At 40.5% G+C, this 15,644-nt stretch overlaps 1 protein-coding gene across 4 annotated transcripts in view; it reads right to left on the bottom strand.

Moving 5' to 3' along the window:
- Positions 1-2,211: 2,211 nt before the first annotated feature.
- Positions 2,212-15,644, bottom strand: part of GTF2E1 (general transcription factor IIE subunit 1) — a 58,768-nt gene continuing 45,335 nt past the window's right edge. For all 4 annotated transcript variants that reach the window (XM_045294263.1, XM_004709792.2, XM_045294262.1 and 1 more), the window contains exons 4-5: positions 11,526-11,764; positions 2,212-4,010 (exon numbers count right to left, since the gene is read on the bottom strand). In XM_045294263.1, the coding sequence (XP_045150198.1) occupies positions 3,586-4,010; positions 11,526-11,764 (664 nt within the window). In that variant the 3' untranslated portion in view covers positions 2,212-3,585. The remainder of the gene's footprint in view (positions 4,011-11,525; positions 11,765-15,644) is intronic.

Below are 15,644 nucleotides of genomic sequence, written 5' to 3'. Positions count from 1 at the left end.
TTAAAGATACAGCTTAACCTGTAGAGGTGAAGAGATGACTCTTTAAGGAAACTATATTGAAGATACTCCATTTTTTATACGATAGGTGCTTTCAAGACACTATTTGGCAGGAACACTAAGGCAGAGAACTAAACTATTTTCCCTACTACCTTTAGAATGCTCCTAGGCCCCTGGAGTGTAAGGATGGTGAGAGAACAGGAGCTGAACGTTTAGCCAGATTTGGAGGCAAGGTTCTATTTGGGCTGATGATCTGTGAGAACGGCTCGGAGCCTCTCAAGAGCATGGCTGCATACTACCTGGTGGTTTTCCTCGACCAGGCGCTGTTGAGACAAAAACTCCTCTCTCACCGACACCCTCTCCAGTACCCACTGCTCTGAGCCCTGGATGCTACCCTAAACGCTGTGGTTCGAAGGTCGTCTACGAAAGTGTGTTGAGGGTGTATTTTAGAGAGTACAGGTGGTACAAAAGAGAGATGGAGAAGCAGAGAGCTAGAGACAGCAAATTAAGAGTCTCCATCCACAAAAGTTATAGTAAGATAGCCAGCTTTATTCAGAGAAACCAAATTCCTGACCATCCCTTATTAGAGGGCAGCTCACCCAAAGCAGGGAGATGCATGTGTCACAGGAGGCTGCGTTGTCCTCACAGCCTATAAGGGAGGGCAGGACTCCCACTGTTGCTCCTTCTGGCGCTGGCTGGCTTTCCTCAGTAATTACTGTGTCATTCAAGAGACGTAAACCTATCTGTTATGACTCAACAGACCTTGATGCTTTTAAACATCATAAACAGACTTTATAGATGCTATTAAAAAGGAAGATGTCCCAATTTTACATATTAAATTATATTTCCCTATCGATTTTGAGTATAAGTTCAGAGCTGTCTAAAGTTATGATGGACCCAAGATTAAGAAGGGGGAAAAAACAGTACATCTAAAAACCCCAGCATCAACATAAAAAAAGTTTGCTTTGACCACTGGATTTGTGTGCATTTCATTTTATCTGGTAATTTCTAGATGAAATTCATTGAATATTTACTTAGTTTTCTAAAATGGAATATTTCCATAATACATTAAGACCACTATTATGTCCAATCCCAATTATTAACAGAATATGTGGCTCTCTTATAGCTGCAACAATGGGCCCAAACACAGCAACTGAGAAGATGGCATGGACCGGGCAGCGTTTTGTTCTGTGGGACAAAGCTGAACCGACTCAATGGCACTAACAACTTATCTTTGAGGGGCCATCAAAGTGCAGGGGAAAGTTACAGCATTTTCTAATTCAATTTTCATACACTTTTTAAAGCCCCTTCATATACCTACCTTATGCGTTTAACATAAAGGAGTATATAACGCTGCGAGACGAATGTCTGGCTCATAGTAAGCACTAGGTGTTAGCTACACTTTCTTGACTCACATACGCCTACCTACACATGCCCACAGAGGTAGGAAACAACCCTTTGGCTATATCATTTCATGGGGAAATTGTTGAATTAATTCCTGATTACTGCACAGTCAGTACAACTACACATGTATCTGGTTTTGTTTTTTTTCCAAACATAGCTATAATGTATAGCCTTATTTATACTCTGTCTTCACTAGTGACATATTCTCATCGCAAAAATTCCACAGGAAAACAAACAAAAATAAGCCTTAAGCCCTTAACAAGGCCCCAACACACATGAGAGGAGGCAATAAAGTCTGAACGAGAATGAGCAGGATGAGCCAATAATAAGGTAGCAGAGAACCAGGACCGCTAGGATACGGCACAAAAAAGCCTCAAGGGAAAAGGGTGGGTGATGGCATCAAATACCAGAGAGAGGCCAACGAGAAAGAAGAATAAAGGGCAGTTAGGCAGAACAGTGAGGTCTGGAGAAAGCTGGGTCTGTCAGTGTACTAACAGGAGTTCACAGACACACGGATCTAATATACACGAGTCTCTAAAACGCTGCTAAGTAAATAGAACAGTAGCTTTAGGAAGCAGAAAGTGCAAAATAAGGTTTAAGGAAAAAATCAGAAACATTTACTCAGAGAAAGTACCTCTAGGGTTTACTTACGACGACATTCTTTAAATGAACATGTTATCAATATCTCACTTTATTTAAATAGAACTTCTCTCTAGAATTGTGAAAATTCAAAAGTTTAAACCATGTAAATTGCTTCTACTAACTTAAATAATATGACCAGTACAAGAAACAAGTCTGAAACAATTTTTAAATGGGAAAAGTATTCATTTTAATTGTGCTTCAAGATGTAACCGAGCTTAGAAATGAACAAATTTCAATTAGCATAAAATAGGCTTATTGTCAATATTCAGTCATTAATACAGCCCAGGTAAACAAAACAGCAATTCATACAAGGCTCAGTTATTCTAAAATGTTATGTTAACGTCACACTTGTACTATAAAATGATAAATACTTAAAAATTACAATTCAAGGGCAAATATTACAAGAAATACAATTGTTAAAAAAAAATACAATTGTTATAGAAAGGTGTAAGTCCTACCTTAGGGACTAACACCATACTACATTATCAGAACCCCCCAAATAAACTACGTTCCTTGAAGTTACAATGCTCAACAATACACTGGATGTGTTCTTAGCGTCTGATGAGCATCTAAAGAGAGACCTTGCGAAAGCTTCCAATGATGCTTAGAGAGAGAGAGAGAAAAAGGGGAGTACCCAATTATTCTATGTCAATTTCTAGAACAGCTTCATTAAACGAGTTACAGTACTGGCAAGAGTTCTGTAGAAGAAGGGGGCCCGGGGGAGTCCAATCTCAGCTGTATATAAGGGATTCCCATCACACTCTCGGGCAACTCCAAAGGCATCATTCCCAAGTCTCTCCTTGCTTCACCCCTTTCCATGGACTCCTTTGGGCTGAAATCCAAGTGTTTTTCCCAATTTCCTCATGAGCACACTTTGTTTGCTATCACCCTACACCAAACCAAGGCATTAAGGGAAACACTAGACTCTACTGCTGGGATCAGTTCTAAAGACAAAAACTTCTGGTTTGATATACTTGACATTCAGGCACACCCACCCCTCTCTGCACATATTTCCGCCCCCCTCCCCCAACACCCCAGGCATACTGGCTCCATTGTCGATTATGGAGGACTATGAAGTGCTATTTTCCCCTTATCAAAGATTTGCCCATTGGCAAGCTGCTTGGATAGGCATCAATAGCAGGAATGCTTGGTAAAACCAATAAAAAAGATTACAAACAAAACACACATTGACTGTAACCTATTGGAGACTTCTGCAGACAGGAATAATTCACCATAGTGACTTCCCTCTATGAGTCTCAGAAAGGGCAACACATCACACAAGCAAAGGAAAACCATCAGGTATAAAAACACAGGAAACAGCACACCAGAGAAACCAAGGAAGGTGTGCTTTGTCAAGTCAGCGTATCTTGGGGAATGTCTGGTATTAAAAAAAACTTTCTCTGCCTTTATTATTTTTGCACAAGGTCAGGGGACATTTACTTTACATCAAGAAGAGAAGAAGCCACGTTAACATTTCCCTTCCTGGTGGGGAATTTCTTTTTGAAAAGCGCATTAGAGAAAGGAGGGCGGGGCCAGAAAAGCTCACTCAAACAGGTCTTCAAACATGCGCTGTCCCATGGCTATGTAGGCTTCCTTCTCCTCGGGCGTCATCTGGGCCACCAGCTCTGGCCGTTGGCTCACTTCACTGTACGAGAATGGCCGGCCAGCCACTGTGACAGTGGGGTCATCTGCCACCTCTTCAAACTCATCGTCCTCGTCATCCTCGTCCCTGCAGTGCACGGCCACCGCGGCCGGTCGTGCCGGAGACTCGTCCTCGGACTCACTGGTCTCGCTCTCCGAGTCGCTTCCGTTGGCGGTGGTCACAGGAGCAGCCGCCCCCACGGACCCAGCCGCGGCGGAGGGGGTCTTCTTCTCGTGAATGAGCAGCGCGCGCATGACTTCTTCATTATCATCTGGCCCCAAGCGGCCGTCTGCACGATCCTGAAACGCGTCGATGTCTATGCCACCTGGAGGGGGGCCGGGGCAGGGGAGAATCAGAACGTTAATCTCCCCAGATATAAAGGGCTTTGCTCTAGCTGTCATATAAAATTACCGTGGTCGACTCGGGCTTTAAAATCTTTGCTATGCATTGACCTCAAGTAGCATAATGATTGGGAACATGGATATTTTGTAATAGTAATAAAGCCCAGATTTGAATACAAGTTCTTCCACTTGCAATCTAAACCACCTTGGCAAATTATGTCGACTTGAAACTGTAGTATCCCTCTCTATAAAAAGAGCTCCCTTTTTAGGACTTTGGATAACAACACAATGAATGATGCTTATCATACGCTGCCTATGGGAGCTAACCAAACAGGAAATCAAAATCAAAACCTCTCCTCTTGTGCAGATAAAAGCCAAAAGCCTTGCAATGGACTACATGGGTCTTCACCATCTGAAAACCCCCACGCCCTCACCCTCTGCCATTTGCCTCTTCTTCCTCATTCTGCTCCAGCCCCTTTCTGGTACTTTTATACCAATCAGGCCTTTCCATGCCTATTCCCTCTCTGGAATATTTCTTTCTCTAGGCAACCATAAAGCTAGCCCCCTCTTATCTTTTATGTCTTTGCTCAAATGTCACTCCCACTCCTCTATTACCCACCCTCCTTATTCACCTCCACTTTTCCCTTCTTTCCAGCATTATAAGTAACAACAAATGCCTTCTGTTTGTCGTCCCCTTTCCCAGAAAGGAGGTTCTATGATGATAGGTGTTGTCTCTTTATTCCTTGATATACCCCATGGGATATAGTCCTTGATATATCCCACTAGACTAGTGTCTGCCAGGTGGCCATCCTAGTGCTCCAGAGGTGGGTCTGGCGGCAGCGGGTGGGGTGGGGGGGTGGAGGAGGGTGTGTGTGTCCAAAAAGTGAATGCAAGCAGCATTCCTATAACTCAGTGAATGAGTGATAAATGGTAGTTTTATTGTTCCGGGGGAAGGAAGCATACTCTGAACTCTGTAAATCACAATCTAACACCAGGAAGGACGCTCCGCTCACCACACACCTCCTTCCACGCTGGGCTCACATCTCGTCTGATATATGAGGGGGCTTCAAAAAGTTCATGGGAAATGGAATTACACGAGAATGGAATTTTCCCACAAACTTTCAGAAGCCCCTCGAATTATAGAAGAAACCTTTGAGATTTGTATTTTGCTTTCTGATAATATTAGTAGACATACTATGACCATTAAAATACACATAAACTGATCTCAATGATTGATGCATAACCCATCACCACTCCAGGGGGACGAACAGAAACATGGATGAAGACAGACAGCAGTCGGTGTAAGATATGAAAACGATAACAATTTATAATTTATCAGGGGACCACAAGGGTGGAGAGGGGGAGGGAGGGAAAAAAGAGGAACTGATACCAAGGGCTCAAATAGAAAGTAAATGTTTAGAAAATGATGATAAAAACATATGTACAAATATGCTTGATACGATTGATATATGGAATGTTATAAGAGCTATAAGAGCCCCCAATAAAATGATTAAAATAAATAAATGAAATATAAAATATACATAAAGGTTAAAACTATTCATTGGAATCAGACCCCCTGATTCAAATCCTGACACTCAAACATTTATGAGTTATGTAGTTTTGGCTAAGTTGTTTTGGTTCTTTCTGCTTCAATTTTCTCAAATGCAAAAGAAAAGGGGGAAGGGGCGGGGAGGATGCTACCTCTCTGGGTTCTGTAGAGATTATGTCAATATGTGTGAAATGCTAGGCAGTTACAATAGTGCCATCTACCATCATCTAGAGAGGGCTCAACAAGGGAACAACTAGTGAACTAAATCAATGGAGAGAAGGGCACAGGATGCCTAGTGGTGCTTAATCAAGGGCAATGTAACAGCGAGGTATTACTAAACCCGAAAGAAGGCCGAACACGATGGTGGGACTGTAGGAAAGTAAAAGGAAATAGAGAAAAGAACCAGGAAGCCAAGGACATTTATAGAGGTCTGTTTATAAATTTATAAAATACATTTACATGTACATATGTAAATATATTTACATATAACAAGAAGGAATTAGAACTATATACTTATAAGTATATGTTAAGAATTAAGGTAGCTAAAAATTTTTTTTTAAATAAAAAAAATTTAAAAACAGCAATGAAATGGATAAATCTAATGACATTTATTTAATAAAATTATTGTGATAGTGACTAATATTGTGATGGGTAAAAACAAGGTGATTTAAAAAAATGATTTTGAGAATGACGAGGGCAACAAATGTACAAATGTGCTTGACACAATTGATGTATATATGGATTGTGATTAAGAGTTGTGTGAGCCCCCAATAAAATTATTTTTTAAAAAAAGAATTAAGGTAGCACTGGTACAGATAGGAACTGGAAACACAAGGAATCCAGGAGAGATGATCCCTTCAGGCCCACTGCTGAGAGTGGTGATACCGGGAGGGAAGGTAGGGCAGAAAAGGGGAACCGATTACAAGAATCTACATATAACCTCCTCCCTGGGGGACGGACAACAGAAAAGTGGTTCGTGAAGGGAGACATCGGGCAGTGTAAGATATGACAAAAATAATAATTCATAAATGATCAAGGGTTCAGAAGGAGAGGAGAGCGGGGAGGGAAGGGAAGGGAAAAAATAAGGAGCTGATACCAAGGGCTCAAGTAGAAAGCAAATATTTTGAGAATGATGATAGCAACACATGTACAAATGTGCTTGACACAATGGCATATGTATGGATTGTGATGAGTTCTACGAGTCCCCAATAAAATGATTTAAAACAACAACAACAAGAATTAAGGTAGCAGATGGACATTGGGTCTTGACTCAGGCACTCCCTCAACACAAGAACACCTTGTCTTAATAATCCGGCATTCTGTGATGCTCACCTTCCTGACATGATCAATGAAGACAAAATGAGTGCCATAAACAAATGTGGTGAAGAAAGCTGATGGTGCCCGGCAATCAAAAGATACAGCAGTCTGGGGTCTAAAGGCTTGAAGGTAAACAAACGGCCATCTAGCTGAGAAGCAACAAAGCCCACACGGAAGAAGCACACCAGCCTGTGTGATCATGAGGTGTCAATGGGATAAGGTATCAGGTATCTAAGACCCGGAACAAAATTATACCAATGTGAATGGGGGCTGGAGGGGAGACAAGGAGTGGAGACCCAAAGCCCATCTGTAGACAATTGGACATGCCCTCAAGAAAGGTCACAAGGAAGAGATGACCCAGTCAGGTTGCAGCATAGCACCAATGAAACACACAACTTTCCTCTAGTTCTTTAATGCTTCCTTCCCCCACCCCCCACCCCACCACCACCTCAATTCCACCTTACAAATCGGATTAGACCAGAACATGCACACTGCTACAGATAAGAGCCAGCAATACAGGGAATACAGGATAGATAAACCTTTCAGGGCCAACAATAAGAAAAGAGATACCAAGAGGATACTGGGAAAGTGGGGGGAGATAAGGGGAATCAATCACAAGGATCAACATATAACCCCCTCCAAGGGGGATGAACATCAGAAAAGTGGGTGAAGGGCAACAGAGGACGATGTAAGATGTGAAAATAAGAATCTATAACTTATCAAGGGTTCATGAGGGAGGGAAAAACATGAGAAGCTGATACCAAGAGCTCATGTAGAAAGTAAATGCTTCGAAAATGATGAGGCAACACATGTATAAATGTGTTTGACAGAATGGATGAATGTATGGATTGGAGCCCCCAATAAAAGTATTTAATTAAAAAAAAGAGAAGGCTGAGAAGGAAAAGTCCTGGCTGGCCACAAATGAAGCGAAGGAGCCTTCGCATTAGCACATTCACATGGATTAGCTGTAACCCTGGACTTTTTGGAAAGTACAGCTCTCCCAAGATGAGATATGATATTGGGCAGGTGGGGAAGAGAAAGGGAATAGGAATTGAGAAGTTAAATGTTCCAGTCCAAAATAGGTTTTTGATAACATGGCTATCAAATTAAAATCAAATTGTCCTATCTCAAAGCACTGCTACAGGCTAAAACCCCTCCCCAAAGCCAAACCAATTGTTTCAACAGAAAAGCAACATTATACACACACATGCACATACAAACAGAGAATGTATGTGAGACACCAACATAATCATTGCTTGTGATTGAAGGTTTCAAACAGCTTAATATTACCAACATAGTATATTGGTATATTTTTAAAGTAAATATAAAATTGGGGGAAAAGTGAATGTTTTATAAATTAGATGAAATCATTGTATAAGATTTTTGACATGGTGCTTCAGAGATTTGGGAAGGAAAAGAAATTAGCTTGTTAGAGATACAGGGGGGGGAATGAAAAAGGATAAATGAGATGGGGGAAAAAAGAAACAGTTGTGCTAGAAACGGTCTCATTTTATAGTGCAAAAAATTACTAAGAAGATGTATTCTGTGAAATTGTCAGGTTACTGATGATGATAAGTGATCCCTGGGTACTTAAATGTCACGCCGACAGCAAAATATAGAAAGGCTGAAGGTTGTGTATGTGGGAAGGAAAGTTGCAGATCTACTTTCTATACTAACAAGAGTAAGAAAAATCTTCCTACAGAAAAATAACATAAAATATGCTTAAAAGACATGGCTCAAACTATTAGCTTCAGATCAAGAAAAAAGTTCTAAAAGTTCCCGCACATGTTTCTAAAGTTGTTGGTCTCTGGGTTTTCAGAACCAAAGCAATTAGCTAACAGGAAGAATTTGAGAAAAAACTCATTACTACTAGCAAAGTCATGCTTGTAATGCTCTGGCCACTGGGTCTCAAGTACATTACAATTAGAGATGGTGTACAAAAAGGCAAATAAAACAAAAACTGTGGCTAAAGAAAACTTAGGCAGAAGGGGAAAGTAAAATCAAAATGAATTAGACATGATTGAAATAAAGTAGACATGATTGAAGTTGTAAAATTCTTAAAGACATACATATTCACTAGCTAGACGATGTTCTACGACCATGAACAATAAAGAAGAGCAAATTTAAATGTCACACTGTAAGGAAATATTTGCAAAAGTTAATTCCTAGGTAGACCAGATGATTTTAGACCCTTGATTCAAATTCTATGATTATAGAAATTATAAGCATTCAGTGTCTTTGAGCCTGTATGTATGTAATACTACTTAACAATAGTTTTATTTTATTATATTATGTTACTAGGTTCAAAGAGAAGAAAGCATGGAGGCTTCAAGAAAGGCAAGAAGCCTGTGTTGGAAGGAAAAAAAGGTGGGAAAAGCAAACCTGTTAAATAGTTGTACAGACTAACTACTATATAATCTAGCATGATTTGAATGAAGGTAACTACACATTTAAATCAATCAACCAATCAAAACCCAGGTCCACTGCCACGAAGTCAATTCCAACTCACAGCGCCCTATAGCACAGAATACAACTGCCCTGTTCAGTTTCCAAAGCTGTAATCTTTCTGGCAGCCAAGGGCCACATCATTCTCCCATGGAGTAGTTGGTAGGCTCAAACTAGCAATTTCTCAGCAGTCAAACACTTAAACACTGCATCACCAGGGCTAATCAGAGGGCAGAATGGAAATGGGCATATGATTGCCAAAGAACAGTTTGTTGTTGTTGATTGAGATGAAAATGTCAAAGAAAATCACATTACAGGTATCATCTGCATTTATTCTCACCCCCCCACAATGCCACCCCACTTTGACAAAGCTTAATATGTCCTGTGGGGGAGCACTGATGGCGTAGAGGTTATGTGTTGGGCTACTAATCTCAAGGTTGGCAGTTCGAAACCACCAGCTGCTCTGTGAGATAAAGAGGAGGCTTTCTACTCTCGTAAAGAGTTATAGTCTTGGAAATCCACAGGGGCAGTTCTACTCTGTTCGGTAAGATCATAAAGAGTCAGAATTGACTTGATGGCAGTTATTTTCTTGAATTTAATAGGTTCTATAAAGAAATGTCAAGTATGAAGGGGAAAATGTTATAAGATAGGGCAAAAATCTGAATAGTGGTTTTCAGTTACTGATGATTCTTTCGCCTGGGAATAAGGGCACACAGCCTTTTAACCTGGAAAGAGCTAGCAGAGGTATGGAGACCCACTTCCACCTCTGCTTCCTTCCAGTTGCTCAGTCATAGCCTCGCATTTCCTATACTTCAAAATTCACAGCCTTTGAATCCACAACAATTTACGTTAAAATTAAAGAAGTAAAGCCTAGTCTTCCAATTCCTGAAAACTGATGCAAATCTTAACCCTTTAATGCACAGAGAAGTTTCCAAAAATTCCTAGAAGAAAAGTCTGCCAGTCTGGGTTAGGCATTTGGCTGCTAAAACAAGGTCAGCAGTTCAAAACCACTACACTCTCAGCAAAAAATAAAGGATGAAGCTTTCTACTGCAGTGGCGTTAGCATCTCAGAAACCCAGAGGGGCAGTCCTACTGTTATATAGGGTTCTCTATGTGTCAGAATCAACTTAATCACTGTGAGTTTGCTTGGTCTTAGAGTTTTCTTAAACAGAACAAGGCCAGCTCTGTCATCATTGTGCTATCTTCTTACATATTTGAGGAATTCCTTTGTAATTCTATGAGGTAACAAGAACGCTCACACTAGTGCACAGTTCTAGTTTTAATACAGGGGGAGATAAAGCATAGACATTTAGGGCCACACAAGATGAAAGAAGAGGTGAATTTGGCCACCTTGTACATAACAGCATTATTTTTCTTACTTCATAGAAATAAAAATATGGCAATTTTTCAGATCTAAAACAGAGATTTCAAAAGCTGTCTATTCGTTATTTCAACTAAGTTCAAGGACAATATAAGTATACTAATTGATTTTAATGCTTATTGTTTTACTTCTTACTTCCTATTATAATGCAATTGTTTTGTAAAAAAGATACAACGGGTTCTCAATAAAACTACATGCAGTGCCTGAGCTTTGAATGAGCTCTATGTGTGTCTTTAAGAATTTGTAGATAAGTCGGAATAGGTGCACATGTTTCTTATTCAGGGCCTAGGGTCCAAACTTAGCTGGTCATTGGATTCACCTGGGGATCTGCTGAAAATACAGATTTCTGGACTCCACCTGCAACCTAATGAAGCAGAATCTCTAGGGCAGTGGTTCTCAACCTTCCTCATGCTGCGACCCTTTCATACAGCTCCTCATGTTGTGGTGCCCCCCCCAACCATTACACTATTTTCGTTGCTACTTCATAATTGTAATTTTGCTACAGGTGATTCCAATACAAGTCAGTCAAGTTTGGGAACCCAGGGTTTAGTGCATGCGACGGTTCAGAGTCTTTTGGATGAGTTAAAAGCTGCAACATGAAGAATTTGTTGCTGGTAGGGGCTGGTTCACTTCTAAGAGGGCAAATATACAGAACATTCAAGAGCAGGGAGGAGTGGTCCCTAAGTCAGACATTTCAAACCTGGGGACGGCCTGTATTTCAGAACTGCCCAGATCATTTCCTTGTAAATCAAGTTCATCTGCAAGTGAAACAAAACACATCCACTTTACTTAATTTTGTACTCTTACCGTCGTTCCTGTCTTCAGAACTGTATGCTCCTTGGACAGTGCTCTCTCTCAACCAAATGGGTCTCTCTTTAGCAGATTTCCCTTCCAGGGTGGCTCGATGAATATCTTCTTGGTCATCCATGTTAATGACAACATTCTGAGTGTATAAGTCTTCATAGGAGGGGCCTTTGGTGGCCCATGCTTCTCGGTGGTACCCAGCTGCGCCAGCAGCTCCAGCTGTAGCTGCTGCTCGGTCTTTGCTATATAAAGATTACAAGAGGACAGGCAGAGTCGAGTAAGTGGTCACTAAGTAATGCAAACAAATGCTACCTCGAAATCATGTACACTTACCTACCTTCACAATTTCTACAAACTTCTTTTACCCCCAGGGTGAAAGTTGATTGATTATATATATATATATACATATAATTGATACATCTATAGAGAATCTCAGTTACAAATACAATAATTATATATACAGATTACATATGAAAGAGTCAAATGTTTCAGTAAATTTACTTAGGAAGGGAAGGAGTAATAGTGAGATAAAATCCATTTAATGACATTCAAAATCTACTGTTGTCGAGAAATTCTGAGTCATAGCGACCCTAAAGACTAACTAGAACTGCCCTTTTGGGGTTCTGAAGCTGTAGAGCTTTACAGGAGGAGAGAGCCCTGTCTTTCTCCAGCAGAGAAGTTGGTGGGCTGGAATGGTTAGCAGCCCATCCTGTAACCCACTAAGCCACCAGCAAAAATATCTCACAGCAACATCTTTCCTGAGTAGTTTGTTTTAAAAATAAATCAACATATTTTATTTGTGTTTAGTTTTAAGGTGAAACCACATAAAGATATAATCCACATAACCATCAAAAAAAAAGCTCTGATGGGGTAGTTGTTAAGCATTAGGCTGTTAACCACAAGGTTGGCAGTTCAGAACCAATAGCAGGAAAAAAATGAGGCTTTCCACTTCTGTAAAGAGTTAACAGTCTCAGAAACCCACAGGGACAGTTCTAGTCTACCCTATAGGGTCACTGTGAGTTGGAATCAACTCGATGGTAGTGAGTTTTAGTATATTCAAAGATGTACAATCTTTACCACAGACAAGTCTTAAAATATCACCTTTTAAGGAAACGGAACCATTAATCTACTTTATATATAGGCCTGTCAATTCTGGACATTTTATATAAATAGGATGAAATAATATCTAGTCTTTAGTGACCAGATTATTTCACTTAACATAATGTTCAAGGTTTATCTCTGTTGTACCATGCATCAGTATTCATTCCCTTTAATGGATAAATAATATTCAATTGAATGGACATACCACTTTCTGTTTATTCACTCCACAATTTGAGCTATTTCTATCTTTTTGCTTCTATGAAGGAAGCTACTACTATAAACATTGAGGTACAAGTATCTATATGGACAACTGTTTTCATTTATCTTAGGGGACCTGGTGGCATAGTGGCTTATGCACAGGGCTGCCACTGCAAGGTCAGCAGTTCGAACCCACCAGTTGATCCTTGACAGAAAGATAAGGTTTTCTGTTCCTATAAAGATTTTCAGCCTTGGAAACCCACAGGGCCAGTTTTACCTTGCCCTGTGGGGCCACTGTGAGTCAGAATTGACTCTGGAAACAGGTTTGGTTTAGGATATACTTAGAAGTAAAACTGTTGGGTTTCATGGTAACTCTATGTTTAAACATGATAAAAACAAGCTATATATATAAAATTATCTCAGTTTGATTCAGAATAATTCTAAGTGGCTCAGTGTGCCCTTTATTTTATAAGGTTGATCATGGAAGAGGCTAGAAAAGTATTCTACAAAACCAGTCCTCAATTTAATGTTCTTCTCCTATCAGTTACCTAATATGGCATATCCTCTCGACCATAATATCAGCCTCTTCTTTCTCATCATCTCTGCCATTTTGGATAATCTCTGTATTCATCTCCAATCATTATTTCTCTCAGTGTTTCTTGGCCTGTTTTGCTTTTCCTTTTTACCTCTTCTTTCTCTGGTAGGCTGACCTATATCTGGCCACCCCTTCTTCTTCTCTGGTCACTTACAGCTCCCCATTTCAAGGAGCCGAAGCAAGGTGGCAGTCTTTCTGCTGCTCCCTTATTTCCTTGCCTAGGTCTCCATCAGTTCCAGAGTCTTTTGAACCTACCTGGATCTACTGTCTGTCTGAGCTCATGCATTGTCTTTTCCTGCCCACTACTTAAGCTTTCTGTATCAACTTTGACACCTTCAAGAGGGTGACCCCCAATGATATAACACCTCTGAGATGCACCCTAATATGAAGAAAACAAACAAAAACAAAAACACAGAAAATGTTGAAAACCAGATCAGGTCCAGGGTGCATCAGAGGGGAGAATCCACTGGCAAAGTTTTAACTGTGAAGTCAGTTTTACCCCTTTGATCTTCTATGCTCATCTCTTCAACGCACTGTTTAGTGACCACCTTCCTCCCATCCCTCAATCTTAAGTGGGGGGAGTTCTCTGGAGGCTTATTTCCCATGTAGTTCCACAAATGAATCTTGGGCTCCCCCCGTCATCCACTGCCTCCTGCCTTCTCACAATATAGGCTCTGACACTAATCCCTCCTTCTACTTTGGATTATATGGTTTAGTCCTTGGGTGACTGATGATGGTGTGCTTCTTCCATGTGGGCATGGTTGACATCTCACTCAGAAGGCTGTATTTGAAGACACGTTTTTTGAGACCCCAGACACTTTTATCTGATAGTTGGCACCATCTAATTTCTTTGTCACATTTTGCTATAGCACGCAGATCTTCTGTGTTCCTTTCCTGAGGGCGAGTATAGAGCAGGGCTACAATGCAAGAACTAATTGTTCTTAAGTTGGAGCTAGAATTTAGCGCAAGCCCAAAGCCCATTCCTGGATCGACATTTTGTTTTGCTTGTCTTTTTGTCTGCCTTTGGCTCCCTTACAAAACTTCCTTGTTAATTTACGGTAGAGAGAGAGTGTCTCAACAATCATCCTCCCTGGGGCATAATGATCTTCTGATAATATTGTCTTTGATTGGCCCTGGTACTAATTTTTTAAAGTCCTGTTGACAGAGAGAAATTGGGCCAATATAGGTTAAATCGCTATCACAGTACCTGAATTATTCGCTTTTACAGAATCAACCTTTTGTGGCTGGATGCTATTTGCACATTGGAGGCTAATTGTCATGAACCATTACAATAATAATAATCACAGGTTTGCGGGAATAATATCTTAATAGAGCATATAGGGCACTGATATAGCAAGACTATGGTTGTCTGCCCCAGCAGCTCAACAATCTTGGTACAGCTGTCTTTCCATTCTTCTGTCTCCTGTCTCATTTTGAGCTCAATCAATAGCTCTTATTTGCATGTATGCGCTATACCACTTCTCTCTCTCATAAACCATTTACTATTTTTTTGCTTCTCTTTGACCTCACTTCATTTCTGCTTATGCCATCACTCGCCAGTGTGTCCTGGACCCATGTCACATCACCTACTTGGCTGTTTGGTCTCATGGCTTTGGTGAGGTTTCTCTGAGGCACACCTAGTTGTATATTTGAGTAGCCCGTGACCTCTCTCCCTGCTTTTAAGCACCTCTGAAGGGATCCTTGGAATCACCCACATCCTTCCTCCGGCCCAACTGTGTTTTCCTTATCACACAGCATGCTCGCTCTAGTGCAGTGGTTCGCAACCTTCCCCATGCTGCGGCCCTTTAATACGGTTCCTCAAGTGGTGGTGACCCCAACCATAAAATTATTCTCGTTGCTACTTCAGAACTTTAATTGTGCTACTGTTATGAATCATCATGTAAATATCTGATATGCAGGATGTATTTTCATTGTTGCCAACAGAACATAATTAAAGCAAAGTGATTAATCACAAAAACAATATGTACTTATATATTGTGAAATATTTATTTCTAATTACAAATAAATAAAATTTTGTCTCAAAGCATGGTGTAGCATGGGTAACAGTCTTAATATAACAACAGTAAGCTACATTGCTACATTTTGCAACAGTATACATAAAAAGCTAACGAAGGTTGAGATAACTTCTTTCTCACCAGATCAGCGTATCTGCATGTGGGCCAGATCTGCCTGGAGATGGACAGAGGAACCGTGTCTCGGTTGCTAAG

The sequence above is a fragment of the Echinops telfairi genome, unplaced genomic scaffold, assembly GCF_000313985.2.
Source record: "Echinops telfairi isolate 266 unplaced genomic scaffold, ASM31398v2 ScPeMD7_3509;HRSCAF=4178, whole genome shotgun sequence".
In the NCBI taxonomy this organism is placed as follows: domain Eukaryota; kingdom Metazoa; phylum Chordata; class Mammalia; order Afrosoricida; family Tenrecidae; genus Echinops; species Echinops telfairi.
This window is presented reverse-complemented; position numbering and strand designations above follow the sequence as displayed.